The sequence below is a fragment of the Schistocerca piceifrons genome, chromosome 2, assembly GCF_021461385.2.
Source record: "Schistocerca piceifrons isolate TAMUIC-IGC-003096 chromosome 2, iqSchPice1.1, whole genome shotgun sequence".
Classification (NCBI taxonomy): domain Eukaryota; kingdom Metazoa; phylum Arthropoda; class Insecta; order Orthoptera; family Acrididae; genus Schistocerca; species Schistocerca piceifrons.
In genome coordinates this window covers 238,017,299-238,036,249 of record NC_060139.1, presented here as the reverse complement: position 1 = coordinate 238,036,249, position 18,951 = coordinate 238,017,299, and the positions used below count along the sequence as shown (strand labels likewise).

At 42.4% G+C, this 18,951-nt stretch overlaps 1 protein-coding gene across 8 annotated transcripts in view; it reads left to right on the top strand.

Annotated features, from left to right (window-relative positions):
- The window catches only part of LOC124777276 (Fanconi anemia group A protein homolog), a 246,329-nt gene that overhangs the window by 24,262 nt on the left and 203,116 nt on the right, over window positions 1–18,951 (top strand). For 7 of the 8 annotated variants that reach the window (XM_047252617.1, XM_047252612.1, XM_047252614.1 and 4 more), the window contains exons 3-4: window positions 1,938–2,053; window positions 3,868–3,912. In XM_047252617.1, the coding sequence (XP_047108573.1) occupies window positions 1,938–2,053; window positions 3,868–3,912 (161 nt within the window). The remainder of the gene's footprint in view (window positions 1–1,937; window positions 2,054–3,867; window positions 3,913–18,951) is intronic. The other variant, XM_047252618.1, reaches the window with a different exon arrangement.

Sequence of the window (18,951 nt, the reverse complement as noted above, 5' to 3'; positions counted from 1 at the left end):
ATAATCAAATGCAGCCCCACCAAAAGCAACCCGTGTTCCACACTTGTAAAGATACGACTCTCTGTTTGTCATACAGCCTTTAAATGACACATTATTGTGATTCTTCAAGCACTTTGAAGCTGTAAGAGATGTGTGATGCTCAGGATTTAAAATCTGAAGGGCTTGTGATTGTTGTAATGTCTCTCTGGCTGTTAATGCCACCTGACATTCTGCATCCAAGTTCTGGCGGATGTGAGACTGCTCCGAGGTTTGTTGGATTTGAGTAACTTTTGCAGCTTGAGCTCTCGTAGAACAGTGCAGTAAATCAGACTTACATTTGCAAGGTTTATAGTTTTAAATATGCTTCTCAGGCTTGCTGTCCAATTTTCTTGTTGTATCTGCACCAAAACTCTCCAGCTGTATCAAGTGGTGTAAGGACTGAATATCATAAACCATGCCCACAGTGACATTGGATTTGTACTTTCACGGAACAATCTAGAGCACTAATAGTTGCTGACCATAGGCCCAGTGTCATCTGCATGTCACTCATGTATACCATATTTAAAAATGTTAGTAATACTCAAAAAGACACAACTTTCTAAAGTAGCCAATGGTTTCTTTAGTATTCAAGTTATCTCCATACCAGAATTTATCAAAATCACTTCAGTGGTTTTGTCGTGAAAGCATAACAGACAGAGTTTTCGCATTTCTAATATTAGTAAGGATGTGGACATACAACTGTACTCATTGATAAGTCACCAATGTTTCAATCAAATGACTGTAAATGACGTGTTATGTGGCAATAAAGATTATATTCTGTTCCACCTATCACGGCTGACTGCTTTGTGATGGCACTGCAGTTAGCCTAGGCTATTTGGTTGTGCCGGATGAAGTGGACAAGTGGTGAAAAGAGGCTTGGGGAGGGTGACGGCTTATAGCTGGGAGAGAGAGAGAGAGAGAGAGAGAGAGAGAGAGAGAGAGCAGGGTGCACGGGGTGAGTGAAATTAGGGTCATGGGGCAGAGGTGGGTTGGAGCTGGCCTCAGTGCTATCTCCCGCCTCACGCCCACCTCCACCTCTACCCCATGACCCTGCCTATGCTCATTCTGCATTCACACTCTCCTCTCCACAGTCTCTCTTTTCCTGTGTTCTCTGTCATCCTCCTAATCCACTCCTCCACGATACTGTGCACTGCACACAGCTTCTCATTTCTGCAACCAAATGAGTTCGCTGGTGCCAACATTCCTATTCAGTGCCCCCTGCCCCACCTTTTCCTCCCACTCGTCAGCCACGCTTCCCCAACCCCCCTCCCTCTCCCTGCTTTCTCCTCTCATCGATTCCATCTTCCACAACACAAGATGCAGTGCAAGCACAGTTTAGTCGTATGTGTGTGTGTGTGTGTGTGTGTGTGTGTGTGTGTGTGTGTGTGATAGCCAGCAATGTTCTCAGTCTTGTTTATGTACTTGTCAGCAAATCAGTGTCTCAACTAAATGGTGAGTTGTTATCTTTACTCTTTCCATCTTTTATCATATACTTTCATACTCACAGGAATTGTCTTAATTCAGTAATTAATTTATGGACAAAAGAGACAATATTTATTATTTTATTTAGTAGTTACACCATTGTCAGAACAAAGATAAATATTATCTTTGTACTTGATTGCAAAAAATTTGTGGTAAGACCTTATGGAACCTTGACAACACACACACCCATGCCCAAGGGAGGACTCGAACCTCCGATAGGGGGAGCCACGCGGACTGTGACAAGACTCCCTAGACCGCGCGTCTACCCCGCGCAGCTTTGTACTTGACAATGGCATATGAACTGAGTAGTAGTTTTTGACATAATGAATATATATTGTAGTAGCATCGTGTAGTTTTTCATTTGTAATGTATAAAATATTCTACCAAGAACCAACAGGACAGTCTGTTAATGTAGTGATTAATATACACCATTACAGAAAAAGCTTTGGAGAAGAAACGAAAAGAAGAAGAATCTGAAGAACCATTTCAAGTCCGCTTGAAGAACTGCCTTGAAATGTGTAGAAGCTTGGAAGGTGTAATAAGTATGGCTGAGGTAAAAAACCATTAAATAACTATCACTTTGGTAAAAAACTGTTGGAAGAAGGAGAAAGGACACATTGGTAAAACCCTGCACTTATTAAGAACAACTTAATTTAGACTTCCATCTGTGGAACTCTAATTTAAATCCTTTCTTGGTGTTCTGAAATCATTTTCATTGACTATAGGAGTTTAAATTGTTCATATATTTAATTTCTTTTTAGCTGCATAACATTTCTTCCATTTGGTGTGTCTCCTCTGAATTTGTCTCACTGAATCCACTGTGGGGCTGAGGTGGGGTAGCAAAAAGATGGAATTGGTTCCAATAAAGTTTTTCTTGGGTTTATACATGTTGACCACTGTGTAAATCAAATTTTTTTTTTTTTTTCTGCGTGCAATTTCAAAGTATTCTCGTCTGAAACTTGGCTTTGGACTGACTGTCTCATGACCAAAAATCCGGCCCTTATGTATCATCACAATAATAAGTGCTGAAACTACACATTGTTCGAAGTTAAATTTACAGAAATTACAATTAAAACTTAACTCATCAAATTAACTGAATACATCAAAAAATTCGTTCCTTTTAAAAGTTTCTTCTACTGCAAGAGTTAGGCTAAATTATTTATTTAAATCATGAAATTAACAAATATCATTACACAAACAATACTTTTGACAAAATTGTTAATTACTTTGGAATTAATTAAGGGCTGGTTTTGCTAACATGTTTTCGAATAGAGCCAAATAGATACTTTAAGATTACGAGTATTTTGTCTTCCAAATGTTTATAATTAGTACAGAATTTATTTTTTTTATATGTCAACAATAGGATTTAAGTTGCGACACAATTACTGATTTTGCCGTATAACAAGGCATAGTCAAAATAAATTAGAAAATCAATTACATACATAAAAATAAGCACAAATTTAGATCCAGTGTTATATTCTTTAAAACTGAGGGCCAATCTTTCTCTTTTATGAAAATGCAGATTATATTCACGTATGCTAAAGGTAAATAGTTGAAAGGAACAAAATGAATTTAAGGAGGCAGATGGCAAAACAAGAGGGGAATTAAAGTTATCCCAGCTTGCTTCATCACAGTCTCATTCTTCAGAAAGGTAACAGTCAATTTTCAGGGATGTAAGATAGTTTCTCCGTACTGATTACCCTGTAAAGGATTAAACGGTAATGTGAATATTACACAAGTCTTCTGGATTTCTTGCAGTGAAGATTTCATCATCAAACTAGCTACAGATTGTAAGAATATTTGGAAATGAAAATTCTTAAAAACTGCTTTTATATCTGTTTTCTTAAAAGTAAGTGTAAAGTAAGTTAATTGGCATTTTTCATTACTCAGAAGGATATATGTTCCAGCAACAATGTATAAATCTTAAAATTAAAAGCCTCATTGAATATGACCACACATATAAGGCTAATTTGTTGAAAATGACATGTATACTATTTTGAGAGAGCTATTGGCTCCTGTCAACCTTTCTCTTGGCATATCAGTAGCCAATTTGTCCTTTTCTTTTTGATGATAATATTCTCTCTGGTGTCAACACCATTTAAGTTGGTTTTAATGTAAAGTAATTCAGCATAAATATTGTAATTTGCAATTGTGAGTGCCTTCAGATTAACACTGAAGGGACAGCAGAGTGTTGAGATCAACTTTCCATACTCATCTGTCTGTTCATAATACCACTGACATGGCAAGTGTGTCTCTTTATCAGTAGACCATAAGATAAACAGAGAACATTCCACCAAAAGTTTAAACAACATGTTCTGTTTATTTTGTATATTAATGGCTGGAATTTGTTGTTTCATGTGCGTACAGGCAAAGAGGGATCTTCCAGATCACAGCATAGGCAGTGTCGCTGAGGTAAGCTGCTGTTTTGAAATTTGTGACATTCATTCTGCTGCTTGACGAGTCAAGTATTTTGTAAAATATCTTATGTGATATAACAAGAAATTATGTTCTGCACATTATGAGCGGTATAGGATACCTGTGTAACATATTAAATGGTAGAGAAAAAGAAATAGTCTGTACAAATATTTTATTATATTTAATTTTGTTCCGTCTTTTTTTCCTCACTGTTCATAATAAATGTCATTAGTAATATTACAGGAAAATGTTATTGTATGTGCTAGAATGCTGGTAACTTTGGTGAAGTTACAACTCTCAGTTTACAGTTTCTTTTAATGCACAGCTGGATTATGATACAGTCTCAACACTATGGTATTTTGAGGTTAAGGTTGCAGTGGAAACGTGACTCAGACAACCTAATCAACTGGAATGAGGATCCCGTAGACAGTTCTTGAAACTCTCATTTCACATCTTCGCTCTTGCAGGAATTTTTCGTGTGACTCTTTCATCACCTGCCACCACACCTGGTTCCTAATCATTGTGATTTGCAGCTACCTGAACAGCTCAGTGTTTATTATTATTATTATTATTATTATTATTATTATTATTATTTTTCACTCAGTGTTTTCAACTTTTGACACACAGTTGTATATGTGACTGGAAATGTTGTGCCAACTATGTCATCTGTGATATAGACATGCTGTTGAACACCCCATTGTGGCTGTGGGTCATATGGTTTTGGCATTTCATAGCGTAAATGTGCACATTTTTGCACTTGGAAGTCATTTTGCCATCTTGTCCTGAAAATTTTATTTTGTGTGTGTGTGTGTGTGTGTGTGTGTGTGTGGGGGGGGGGGGGGGGGTTGCTGTTTGTGTAATATGAAGCAAAAAACAAGCTATATTTGTGACCACTTATCTACAAGTTCCTTACTGATAATATTAAGCATAAATTCTGCAGCATATTATTTATGGAAGAAAGTGAGACTTGTCATAGAAAATGAAAGCCAACATCTTTTACATGGCATTTGAATGTTATGAATGATAATGAAAGTGAAAGAAGTACTCTACATAGGAAAACACAATACGACCGCATCGTGAAAGCTAGGAACTTGCCAGCAAATGATCACTGGCAGAGAATAAGACACCACCTCAATTGTATCACATTACCTTATCTTACAATACATTACATTAATTATATTACATGGATCCCATGGACTGTTGTCTTGGGGATATGGAAGGAAGTCAAGAATGTACATTTAATTTAACTGCAGTAAGTGAAATTACATCACATTACTGTATTATACCATTAATTCTTATTACACATTAACCTAAAATGTTAAATTTAGAAGATTTTGTGAAGGTACTTTTAAATGGAAGGAGATGCCAACTATAAAGTTTTTTTAAAACAGTCTTAAACTACATTACATTATGTATGTGATGCTAAATGTGCTCTGGTAGGTTGTCATCTGACTCTTCTCTGCACTGATGTCAACCTCTATGACCTTTGCAGAGGTTTTTGTTTGCTCCTCTGCTATATTAGTACTTTCCACTACTTTTTGTGAAGGGAGTATTACATATTCTGGATTATCCTGTGTAATTTCTATGTTGTCATTTTGTATTTGCAAAATTAGTACTTTTTATCTGTGCATTTGGTAATTGTTTGTTACATTAATTGGATAAAATGCACATAAAGCTAAGATTAGCAAAATTATTTATAGTAACATCCTTGCAAGGCAGAAATGGACCCTAATTTGTTCAGATTCATGATTGAATCTTCAGGACTAAACAACTGAGCTTGCAATGAAGTGATTAAGGCACTTCACTCCCTTTCTGAAATATTGTAGTTCAACTCACCACCAGACCATCCAAATGTTGTGTGGTTTTCCTAAATTGATTAAGTTTAATGATGGTTTGTTTCCCTTTGAAAGACCATGACCAACTTCATTTCTTGTTTTTGTCATGTCTGAGTTTGCACTTCATCTCTAGTGATCTCATCATTGACAGAACATTTCCTTCTCATGATTAAATAGAGCTCCCAATTAAAATCGAACAGAGGTGCAAGACTTAATATTTATTCAAAGACTGACACCTTCCAATGACTAGGAAGGGGTCTGAACTAAAATTACTTGCAAACTTTCAGGCTTTCATCTTTCCTTACATATTTCACCTATAGTATAATTATAGAGTCCTCCCCCCATGAACCACGGACCTTGCCGTTGGTGGGGAGGCTTGCGTGCCTCAGCGATACAGATAGCCGTACCGTAGGTGCAACCACAATGGAGGGGTATCTGTTGAGAGGCCAGACAAACGTGTGGTTCCTGAAGAGGGGCAGCAGCCTTTTCAGTAATTGCAGGGGCAACAGTCTTGATGATTGACTGATCTGGCCTTGTAACACTAACCAAAACGGCCCTGCTGTGCCGGTACTGCGAACAGTTGAAAGCAAGGGGAAACTACGGCCGTAATTTTTCCCGAGGGCATGCAGCTTTAAATGTGGTGCTACGGAAGAATGCTGAAGATTAGATGGGTAGATCACATAACTAATGAGGAGGTATTGAATAGAATTGTAGAGAAGAGAAATTTGTGGCACAAATTGACTAGCAGAAGGGATTGGTTGGTAGGTCATATTCTGAGGCATGAAGGGATCACCAATTTAGTATTGGAGGGCAGTGTGGAGGTTTAAAATCGTAGAGGGAGACCAAGAGATGAATACACTAAACAGATTCAGAAGGATGCAGGTTGCAGTATGTACTGGGAGATGAAGAAGCTTGCACAGGATAGAGTAGCATGCAGAGCTGCATCACACCAGTCTCTTGGACTGAAGACTACCACAACAACAACAATAATTAGAGTTATAGAGGCCCTATCTTCAGAATCTATTTCTTTCAAGGATTCAGTTATCTGTGAATCCTTAGGGCTTCCACAACTTTCATACTGCATAAACTGGCTGGTTACAGTTCTACAATATGTCTACAAACTCTCTCTGCAGCAATGAGCTTCACATTTCTCACCTTGTGGTCTGCTTAAGGTTGGCAGCACATTTGTGCCACTGTATGAGCTATGTGCCGGGATTTGCTGCTAATGGCTGCAGTTACATTGGGAGATGGGATTAAATTATTAAAATTAAAATAATGAAATTAAGTAATTATATTAATTGCAATTAAATACAGTGTATGCACCAGTATCACATTAGGTGCTGGAATGTTTTCAACACATTTACATTTATTTGTGAATACCTATACCAATGTTTCACGTATAATCAAATGCATATAATCAATTAACTCTGTCTTCAGTTCATCTATTGTCATTGGGTTATTTTGATACACAAATGTTTTAGCTGCATCTCAGAGGAAATATTCAGGCAGAGAGAGATCTGGTTAGTGCGGGGGCAGAGGCCTTTTTGTAATTACTCTGTCTCCAAAGATTTCATCAAAAAGTTGTAGGAGCTGGTGTGCCATATGTGCAGTAACATTGCCTTGTTAGAAAAATGGGTGATTGATTCTGTTTTATTTCAGCAAGGCAATAAATGGAGGAATTATCTTGGAACAATAGACTTCAGAAGTTACAGTAACATCAAGAGAGATCAGATGTATAATTCGCCTTATGGCAACTCACACTTCGAATTTCTCTGCATGCTATGTCATTTCTCTTAAGGCATGTGGATTTTCTGATCATGAATTTCATGAATTTTGGGGATTAGTGTAGCCAGGTAGATGAAACAAAGCCTCATCAGTGAAAAAGGTTTGATCTAAAACACCAACTCTGTGTCGGTTAACATAAAGCTGAAACCATTCACAATATGCCATTCATTTCCCATGGGTCATGCAATGTAATTGTTGTATAGCGGTAATTGTATATGGGTACATCCCCAGTTCTTTGGTTGCAGCCTTGTGTCTGTCATACAAGAGTCTTCCAGCCTCTTGCGGTAATCTCCTCACTGATTTTTGACTCCGCAACATGATGTCCGAAATGTTGATAAGCTTCTGTTCTGTTAAAATTGTGGGCCTACCAATTTGTGGTGCATCTGGAACTGAACCGGTTGTCTGGAATGTTCAGATCAAATCACATACAGTGACACGATGTGAACACTTCGAAGTAGGAAAATGAAGTCTAAATTGTCACCCCACATGCCCCACATGCTCTCTCTGTAATACACTACTTACCTTACACAAGAACTAGACAATAACACAACTAACAATGCACACGTGACACTACTATTCCCACCCCAGCACTGCAGGTCCATGGAACACCTGCAAGTGAGACTTGGATGTGCTGCCAACCTTAAGGCATGACATGCGACGCTCGCCATTCTGGAGAGACTTTGCAGATGCACGGGCCTGTCTCATCCCTGTCAAACTAGATCTGCAGGTGTTTGAATGCCAATGCATATGAGTTATGTTTTTTTCTTTGTTCTTATATTGTAATACCATGACATGCCAAAAATCTTTGTAAAAGGTGACCCACGTAAGAATAAAACAACAACTGCTGCTGTTGCTGCTGCTGTGACAAATCCTACATCATCATAAGAAGACCCATGAATAAATAAAATTAAATAAATAAATCAACAACTTTAACTAACGAGTTGAGGATTACAGTCGCTCAAGGAGTGTTCAAGAATAGGTCACACAAGAGTTTTGTTTGTGATCACTTTTGCAACTGTGTTATACTTTTCCAGAATTCTTTCAATAAATCTAAGTCTCCATTTGCTCCTTTACAACTGATTTTATTTGTTTGTCCTAGTTCATACTGTTTATTTGAGAGCACTTATGTCAATGCTAAATGGGTCACTAGAAATGAACTGGTCACTTGTTGTTCATAAAATTTTTATACTGATACATTTTGTGCACAGCCCACCTTTAGATTAAATTAGATTCAATTTTCGTTCCACAGACCCAAAGATGAGATGATTCTCAAGGATGTGGAAAATGTCAGAAAGTAAAACATAAAACATACAACATTTGAATACAATGTTCACTTCCCTCATCATTTGTCAGGAGATTGTCAAAATACGAGGGCGGTTCAGAAAGTAACCTCCGATTGGTCACAGTGCGGGTTTTGGGGGGAGTAGCGACGCCATCTGTGCGTTCACGCACTCAACAGGTCAGTCGGCATCAAGCCGTGGTCGAGTGAACGTCGTAGCTGCGCTAGTTTAGTTTTTGTGGCAGTTTGAAATGTGTGCTGCAATAGAAAACCCCGCCAAATGTGAAGTGCATGCTGTCATAAGGCTTTTTACAGCCAAAGGATATTCTGCAGCAGCTATTCATCGTGAGCTTTGTACCGTGTACGGACCAAGAGTTATGAGTGAAGGAGTTGTCCGTGAATGGGTACGTTTATTTAAAAGTGGACGAGAAAACGTTCATGATGAAGAGAGGAGTGGTAGACCATCATTGGTGATTGACGAACTCGTTCAGACAGTTGATGCAAAAGTTCGTGAAAATCGACGTTTCTCAATGTCGGAGTTGTCTACTGGTTTTCCACAGATTTCTAAGACTCTCTTGTACGAGATAGTGACAGCAAGATTGGGTTACCGTAAGTTCTGTGCACGATGGGTGCCCAAAATTCTTACCGACCACCACAAAACTCAAAGAATGGCCTCTGCATTAGACTTTCTGTCACGTTATGAGGACGAAGGAGAACCATTGTTAAACAGAATCGTGACCGGTGACGAAACCTGGATTAAGTACGTGAACCCTGAGACAAAAGAACAATCAAAGATGTGGGCACATTCCAATTCGCCTACCAAACCAAGAAAAGCCTCGCAAGATTTTTCTGCCAGAAAACTGATGGCAACGGTGTTTTGGGATGCCAAAGGGGTGTTGTTGGTTGAATTCATGGAACGTGGTACGACCATTAATCAAGACGTGTACTGTGAAGCAATAAAAAATTTACGACGGGCTATACAGAACAAACGACGTGGTATGCTGACTTCCGGTATCGTTTTTTTGCACGATAACGCCCGTCCTCACTCTGCTCGCAGAACAACGGCCCTTCTTGAGTCCTTCAAGTGGGACGTTATCAACCATCCACCTTACAGCCCAGACCTGGCGCCAAGTGATTATCACCTCTTCATGCATTTGAAGAAATGGCTCGCGTCACAGCGGTTTGATGACGACGAAGAGCTTAAAGATGCGGTCACAGGCTGGCTCCAGGCACAAGCGGGTGATTTTTATGCAAAAGGAATTTCAAAGCTTGTGAAGAGATACGATAAGTGCCTCAATCGCTATGGAGACTATGTAGAAAAATAGTGCAAAGATGTAGTTGTAAGATGTATATATTAAAATATTTTTATTTAACTTGGTGTATTTTTTTAAATCAACCGGAGGTTACTTTCTGAACGGCCCTCGTATGTGAATACTTTACAATAAACTGGACCTGCTAATATTTACAGAATTAATACACTGCCAGAGTAAAACATAGTTATGCACCTTTAATAAATTTACCGTAAACAAGATACCAAATCTTGACTGTTGTGACTAAGTGCTGTCAAAACTGAAATCTAACAGAACTTTTACTTAAGTTGGTCTAACACTGTTAAGATAGTCATCTATGGAGGAGAAGGAATTGCCTATCAAAATTGTCTTTCAAGTCATCTATGGAGGAGAAGGAATTGCCTATCAAAATTGTCTTTCAAACTCTGTTTCAACTGCGCTTCATCTGAAACCAGGTTTTTAATGGTTGCTGACAATTTATTGAAAATGTGTGTTCCTGATTATTGGACCTCCTCCTAGACCAAGATAGGTGATTTAAGTTATGCATTGTGCAAGCATTTAAATGTGGGAGAAAGTAACAAGGTTTGATGAAAGCATATCACAATGACATTCGTGTTCAAACAAACTTGTTACATTATTTATTTTTGAACTGACACACACTACACGAAACTTTGCCACTGTTGTTAAGTCCCTATGTTGGCAGCAACCATAAACATAATGCAGTCGACATGAAGTGTTCCGATGGTTGTAGGTTTTTATGTAGATTGTTCTTATTCATATTACTGCCACTGTGTATTGAGCTGTTGGTTGGAAAAGAGAGATATTATTTGCAACAAATTTTATTAAGGAATAAATATACTGAGAAGCACTGGTTAGAATACCCAGTTCCTTGAACAGATTTCTACATGATGTTCTTGAATTTACGCCACAAATAAGTCTTATTCCACATTTTGCACTCTAAAAACTTTTGCTCGGTTTGACAAGTTGTCCCAGAATGTGGCCCCATATGACACTACAGAATGAAAGTAAGCAAAGTATGCAATTTTTTTTATATTTATATCTCCTACATCTGACATCATTCTCACTACAAATGCAGACTTGATTAGACACTTCAACGATTCTGTGATATGCCCTTTCCAACTGAATTTATCATCAATTTGTAATCCCAGAAATTTAACACTGTGAACCTCTTCAAGCTGCATGTCTTCATATATTGTACACATGCTGAAAGGAAATCTCTTACAGGTTTGGAACTGCATACAGTGGGTCTTTTCAAAGTTTAATCACAGTGAGTTAGCTTTGAACCATGTATTAATGTCAGTGAAAATTTGGTTAGAAATCATTTCTAAATTTGTACTTGTCTTGCTATTTATTCCAATGTTTGAATCACCTTCAAACAAAACATCTGTCAAGCAAAATACAATCACAAGCAAAGTTTGCAAAAGTCATTAAGAGTAAAGTCACGGAATGATAAAAATATGCAAAAAATAATGATACTGAATAGAATAGCCCTCGTACAAAGTAAGGTATCACATGTGGCCTTCCTCATCTTCAGTGCTCAACTGACGGAGAGTTGCTATTACAAAAGCTAACTACCAGAAAATGCCATAGGCTGGCAAGGCTGTGTGGATGCTGTGGCATTACTAGTGTCTATGAAAATAATATTGTAATTCTGTCAGAGACAGTGAAGGATCTGGGAGAGCAGTTGAATGGAATGGACAGTGTCTTGAAAGGAGATACAAGATGAGCATCAACAAATGCAAAACGAGGATAATGGAATGTAGTTGAATTAAATCGGGTGATGCTGAGGGAATTAGATTAGGAAATGAGACACTTAAAGTAGTAAATGAATTTTGCTATTTAGGGAGCAAAGTAACTGATGATGGTCGAAGTAGAGAGGATATAAAATGTATACTGGCAACGGCAAGGAAAGCGTTTCTGAAGAAGAGAAGTTTGTTAACATCGAGTATAGATTTAAGTGTCAGGAAGTAGTTTCTGAAAGTATTTGTATGGAGAGTAGCCATGTATGGAAGTGAAACATGGACAATAAATAGTTTAGACAAGAAGAGAATAGAAGCTTTCAAAATGTGATGCTACAGAAGAATGCTGAAGATTAGATGGATAGATCACATAACTAATGAGGAAGTATTGAATAGAATTGGGAAGAAGAGAAATTTGTGGCACAACTTGACAAGAAGAAGGGATCGGCTGGTTGGACATGTTCTGAGGCATCGAGGGATCACCAATTTAGTATTGGAGGGCAGCGTGGAGGGAAACATCATAGAGGGAGACCAAAAGATGAATACACTAAACAGATTCAGAAGTATGTAGGTTGCAGTAGGTACTGGGAGATGAAGAAGCTTGCACAGGATAGAGTAGCATGGAGAGCTGCATCAAACCAGTTTCTGGACTGAAGACCACAACAACAACATGAAAATAAATGAACAACTTGATGACAATAGTGTTAAAAATTGTACAGAAATAGAAATGATGATCTAAATATAACACTAAATGCAAAACATTCAAAAAAGTATACCAAGCTGTGAATAATGCTTACACTGTTTAGTTAGGACCAGTAGGGAGGGGAAAGAAAGGATAACAGAAGAGGGAAAAAGGGGGGGGGGGACTGTGGGTGCAGCACATTTGGAGAATAACAAACTGATCACAATACAAAATTCAAACAAAGAACCAAAAAACCTAAAGCAAAAAAATCATCCTTAGTACTAGATGACAAGAAATGCCCAAGCAGGCTGCTTATATTACAGAAGAAATCAGGGATGGAAGGAGGCATCTGCATTACATAAATGGTGCGACTGCACTGATTGAATATTTCATACACCACTGTGTTTTCTAGTAATCTAGGCATCTGTAAGCAGTGTATGCTTTTCCAAGTAATGCTAAACATTGTTTCATAATGAAGCAAAAATACAGAATATAAATTTGAGCATAATTACAAATTACCTATCAAAGATGAGACAGTAAATGAAAAACAATGTTTTTACAAAGCCTTGTGCTAAGTGCTAATAGAACGTGAGAGTAATTGTATATATTTGTGAAAGATGGGTAACTTTCAATCATTGAGAGCCCCCCCCAGGGGATCCACAACTCTTTTGTGGATACGTGCGTAGCGAGCATGGGGCCCCGAGCTAATGTGGCCTTCCTTCCTTTCCGGGCTGCATACCTTCCCTTTCCGCATCCTTCCCTATCCCCTGTATTCCCCCCCCCCCCCCCCCCCCCCCCCTCACCTCTGGCTCATTCCTTCCCTTTCTCCCCCTCTGGGAGTATGGTTTGTGCCTACGTCTGGAGATGGACGCTTGTAAATGTACCGCATTCTTCGCCTTCCTTGCTTGTATGTCTTCTTCCTTCCTTTGTCCTTCTCTTTTCCTTACCTCTTCTCTTTACCCTTTTCTCCGCTGCGGCGTTTGAGACCCCCTCTTCTTTCCTTTCCCTTTCTCTTTCTTCCTCCCTGTGCGTGTCTGAAGGCCAACCCACGCACTTCCATGCGTAGCCGGTGACGGGGTAACGCGTAATTCCCCGCCCCGGGTAGACAGGTAGGACACGTACGTACCCCCTGGTAACGGCCAGGCCCAGGGAGGGGTGATTACCCGAGCTGATACCTTCCGAAAGTGCCGATTGGTCCCTCCGTCCGTTTGTCGGGAGGTGTGACCTGAGGTGTGAACAATCACCTAAGGCGGGAGTGCCCTCAGAGAGGGCCCCCACAAGGGAGGAGCGCGCCATCGGAGATGCCGGTAATCATGGGGGATTCTTCCGCAATGGTTTCCTCACCTTCAACTATGTCTGCTCACAAACGTAAGTTCACTGAGTCTCAGCCACAGTCAGTTCTTCCATCGTTGCCACAGTTCCTTGTTGTTTCTCGGTCTGACGAAGGTCACGACTTCTCCACGGTCAACCCTTTCATTATTCAGAAAGGTGTCGACGCAATTGCAGGTCCTGTAAAGTCTTGTTCCAGATTACGGAATGGCACCCTGTTGTTAGAAACAGTCAGTGCCCTCCAGGCACAAAAATTGCTGCGTACCTCACTACTACACACCTTCCCTGTCCGGGTGGAACCGCACCGTACTTTAAATTCCTCGCGTAGAGTCGTTTATACACGCTCCCTCGATGGCTTGTCTGACGAAGAAATTCAGCACTACCTGTCTGACCAGGGCGTAACGGCTGTTCGTAGGGTTATGAAGAGTGTTGACACAAACATCATTCCAACCCGCACTGTCTTCTTGACATTTGACAAAGTTCAACTCCCATCAAAAATCAAAGCAGGCTATGAGATAATTTCCGTTCGCCCTTATGTCCCAAACCCTACGCGTTGCTATCGGTGTCAGCGGTTCAATCACACCAGCCAGTCCTGTTCCAATCCGGCCAAATGTGTTACGTGTGGCAAGGATGCCCATGAGGGTGCTTGTCCACCTCCATCCCCTCGCTGCATCAACTGTATGGGTGACCACGCTGCTTCCTCTCGAGATTGTCCTGTTTTTAAGGACGAAAAGCTCATCCAGGAAATCAGAGTAAAGGAAAAGGTGTCGACCTTTGCTGCTCGAAAATTATTCGCCAGTCGACAGCCCACCGTGCCTCAGAAAGGAAAATACAGCACTGTCCTTGCTTCTCCTCGGCCAACAGAGGAGGCGGCCACGCAGACTTGCGACCTCACCTTTAGTGCCACAGTCGTCAGATCGGCCAGCGCAAAGATCGCCCGTTCAACCTCCTCGCTTTCGCCTGCCCACTCTATGGCTCACCCTTTGTCGGGTTCTGCTAAATCTCGAGCCCACAAGTCAGACACGAAGTCTTCGAAAAAAGAGCATACTCGTGAAGAGTTTTTACGTACCGCAACTTCACAACCATCGGTTCCTCCTTCATCTAAACATCATACTTCCAAGAAGGCTACAAAGAAACCCAGTTCCTCTCCTTCTCCGCCAAGGCGTGTCCCATCTACAGCACCATCTGGCGGAAATTGCCCTCGGCCATCTTCTGTGTCGCCGAGGCGCACTGCTGGTGGCCGGTCAACCGGCCGATCGCTGGTGGCAGGAGCTGCTCCTGACCAACCTATGGATCAGGATCTTCTGCCTTCGGCTGAATGCCATTCCATGCTGTCGGTCGCAAGCTCTGAGCAGTTGTTGAGTTGACAGCGACCTTGGTCACAGTCCTCAATTTTCTGTTCACCCTATGTCCATTATCCACTGGAATATCCGCGGCATTCAAGCCAATCGGGATGAATTGTCGATCCTCTTACGATCCTACCCACCAGTCATCTTCTGTCTTCAGGAAACAAAGCTGCGTCCCCATGACCGCTTTGTTCTCCCTCATTTTCAGTCCGTCCGATATGACCTCCCCTCTGTTGAAGGCACCCCAGCACATGGAGGACTCGTGATTCTTCTCCATGAAACTCTCCATTTTCACCCAATCCCCTTAAACAGTTCCTTCCAAGCTGTCGCCGTCCGTCTTTCTCTTTCTGGATACACGTTCTCTCTTTGTACTGTATACATTCCATCGTCCACACCAATGGCACGAGCTGATCTCCTTCATCTTCTTGGTCAGCTTCCACCCCCCTATTTGCTGGTTGGGGACTTCAATGCCCACCACCTGCTTTTGGGATCTCCACATCCTTGTCCACGTGGCTCCCTATTGCTAGACGTCTTCCACCAAGCGGATCTAGTTTGCCTCAACACTGGGGTCCCCACATTTTTGTCTGCCTCCACGACAAATTTATCTCATTTGGATCTTGCCGTCGGTACTGTTCCGCTAGCTCGGCGCTTCGAATGGTTCGCCCTTGATGATACACACTCGAGTGACCACTTTCCATGTGTCCTTAGACTGCAGCCTCAACTGCCATATATGCGCCCGCGACGCTGGAAGTTTGCCCAAGCCGATTGGACACTTTTTTCGTCTCTAGCGACATTCGATGACCGTCGCTTTCCCAGCGTCGACGATGAGGTCACACATATTACCGATGTTATTCTTACAGCTGCGGAACGTTCAATACCACGCACCTCCGAATTGCCCCGGCGCCCCCCAGTTCCTTGGTGGGACGAGGCATGCCGTGACGCAATACGTGAGCGGCGACGTGCTCTTCGCATTTTCCGTCACCATCCTACTTTGGCCAACTGTATCCGCTATAAGCAGCTCCGTGCGCGATGCCGTCGAGTCATCCGCGATAGCAAGAAGGCAAGCTGGAAATTCTTTATTAGCTCATTTAACACCTTCACTCCCTCCTCGGAAGTTTGGAGTCGGCTTCGACGGTTCTCAGGCGCGCCTAGTTTCTCCCCGGTCTCTGGGCTCACTGTCGCGCATGATACCTTAGTGGACCCCATCGCAATTTCTAACTCATTGGGTCAGCACTTTGCTGAGATTTCGAGCTCTTCCAATTACCCGCCAGCATTTCTCCCGAAGAAACGTGCAGCGGAAGTGCGACATCTTGCTTTCTCCTCTCAAAATCACGAAAGCTACTATACTGTTTTCTCCATGCGGGAACTCCAACATGCCCTCTCTTCTCGCTCCTCCGCCCCAGGACCGGATGGTATCCATGTCCAAATGTTGCTGCATTTGTCCACCCATAGTCTGCGTTTCCTCCTTCGCCTTTATAATCGAATTTGGACCGACAGGACTTTTCCCAGACAATGGCGGGAAGCTATCGTCGTTCCCGTTCCGAAACCTGGAAAGGAGAAACATCCCCCCTCTAGCTATCGCCCCATTTCTCTCACGAGTAGTGTCTGTAAGGTTTTAAAGCGTATGGTGAATTACCGTTTAGCTTGGTGGCTGGAATCCCGCAGTCTTTTAACACCTGCCCAATGCGGATTCCGAAAGCATCGTTCTGCAGTTGACCATCTTGTTGCTCTCTCCACTTATACCATGAACAATTTTCTCCGGAAACGCCAAACGGTAGCAATATTTTTTGATCTGGAGAGAGCATTCGATACCTGTTGGAGGACAGGCATCCTCCGCAAACTGTTCTCTTGGGGCTTTCGAGGCCAGCTGCCCCTTTTTCTTCGCGAATTTATGGCAGAGCGCACATTTAGGATGCGGGTGAACACTACTCTCTCCCGTACTTTCTCCCAAGAAAACGGGGTACCCCAGGGCTCCGTGCTGAGTGTTGTACTTTTTGCCATTGCCATAAATCCAATTATGGATTGCCTCCTTCCTGATGTCTCGGGCTCCCTCTTTGTGGACGATTTTGCGATCTACTACAGCTCTCAACGGACAAGCCTTATTGAACGACGTCTTCAAGGATGTCTCGATCGCCTCCACTCGTGGAGCATCGAAACCGGCTTCCGTTTCTCACCCAGTAAGACCGTTTGTGTTAATTTTTGGCGACGTAAGGAGTTTCTTCCGCCCTCCTTACATCTAGGTCCTGTCAACCTTCTGTTTTCCGACGTCGCTAAATTCTTGGGTCTTATGTTTGACAGAAAACTGTGCTGGTCCTCCCACATTTCCTATCTTTCGGCTCGCTGTATGCGTTCCCTTAACACTCTCCGTGTCCTGAATGGTACCTCCTGGGGAGCGGACCGAGTGGTCCTTCTCCGACTCTATCGCGCCTTAGTGCGCTCGAAATTGGATTATGGAAGCATAGTCTACTCCTCTGCTCGGCCGTCTATTCTTCGGCGTCTCGACTCTATCCACCACCGTGGATTACGTTTAGTGTCTGGAGCTTTTTACACCAGCCCTGTGGAAATCCTTTATGCTGAGACTGCTGAACCTCCGCTGTCCAATCGGCGGGCAGTCCTTCTGAGTCATTATGCTAGCCATCTGTCTTCCATGCCTGCTAATCCAGCCCATGACCTTTTTTTCGACGCCTCCTTTGATGTAGGGTATGCAGGCCGCTCCTCCTCCCTACTACCCCCGGGAGTCCGCTTCCGTCAACTGCTCCATTCTCTTTCCTTCCGCTTTCCTAAAACCTTCTTGACAACTTGGGGTACAGCACCGCCTTGGCTCCGTCCCCGGATCTACTTGCTCCGTGACCTATGTCAATTTCCCAAGGATGGTACCCCTACACTTGTTTACCGTCGGGCATTTGCTGCTCTATGTGCACAAATGACGGACGCCACATTTATTTACACCGACGGCTCGAAAACATCGTTAGGTGTAGGGAGTGCCTATATTGTTGGCGACACCCCAAATCACTTTCGGCTTCCCGACCAGTGTTCGGTTTATACTGCGGAGCTTTACGCTGTTCTCCAGGCTGTCCACTACATCCGCCGCCATCAGCGGATACAGTACGTAATCTGCTCAGATTCTCTCAGCTCTCTCCTCAGTCTCCAAGCTCTTTACCCTGTGCACCCTCTGGTCCACCGGATTCAGGACTGTCTGCGCTTGCTCCACCTGGGGGGCGTCTCGGTGGCATTCCTCTGGCTCCCGGGACACGCTGGTATCTGTGGGAATGAGGCGGCCGATATAGCGGCCAAGGCTGCAGTCTCTCTTCTTCGGCCAGCTATTCAGTCGCTTCCCTTCACCGATCTATGGAGCGGTTTATGTCGCCAATTTGCTCATTTATGGCATGCGCATTGGTCAACACTTCCCCATAATAAATTGCGGGAAGTGAAAGCCCTTCCTTGCGCTTGGACCTCTTCCTCCCGAACGCGTCGTCGGGAGGAGGTAATTTTAGCTAGACTCCGGATAGGGCACTGTCTTTTTAGCCATCGACATCTTTTAAGCGGCGATCCTCCCCCACTCTGTCCCCACTGCTCTCAGCCGTGGACGGTCAGACACCTTTTAATTGAATGCCCCTATTTTAATCCGTTACGCTCCCGTCTACAGCTATCGCCTGATCTATCGTCGATTTTAGCAGATGACACGCGCTCAGCCGACCGCGTTCTCCAGTTTATTAGTGACAGTGAAATGA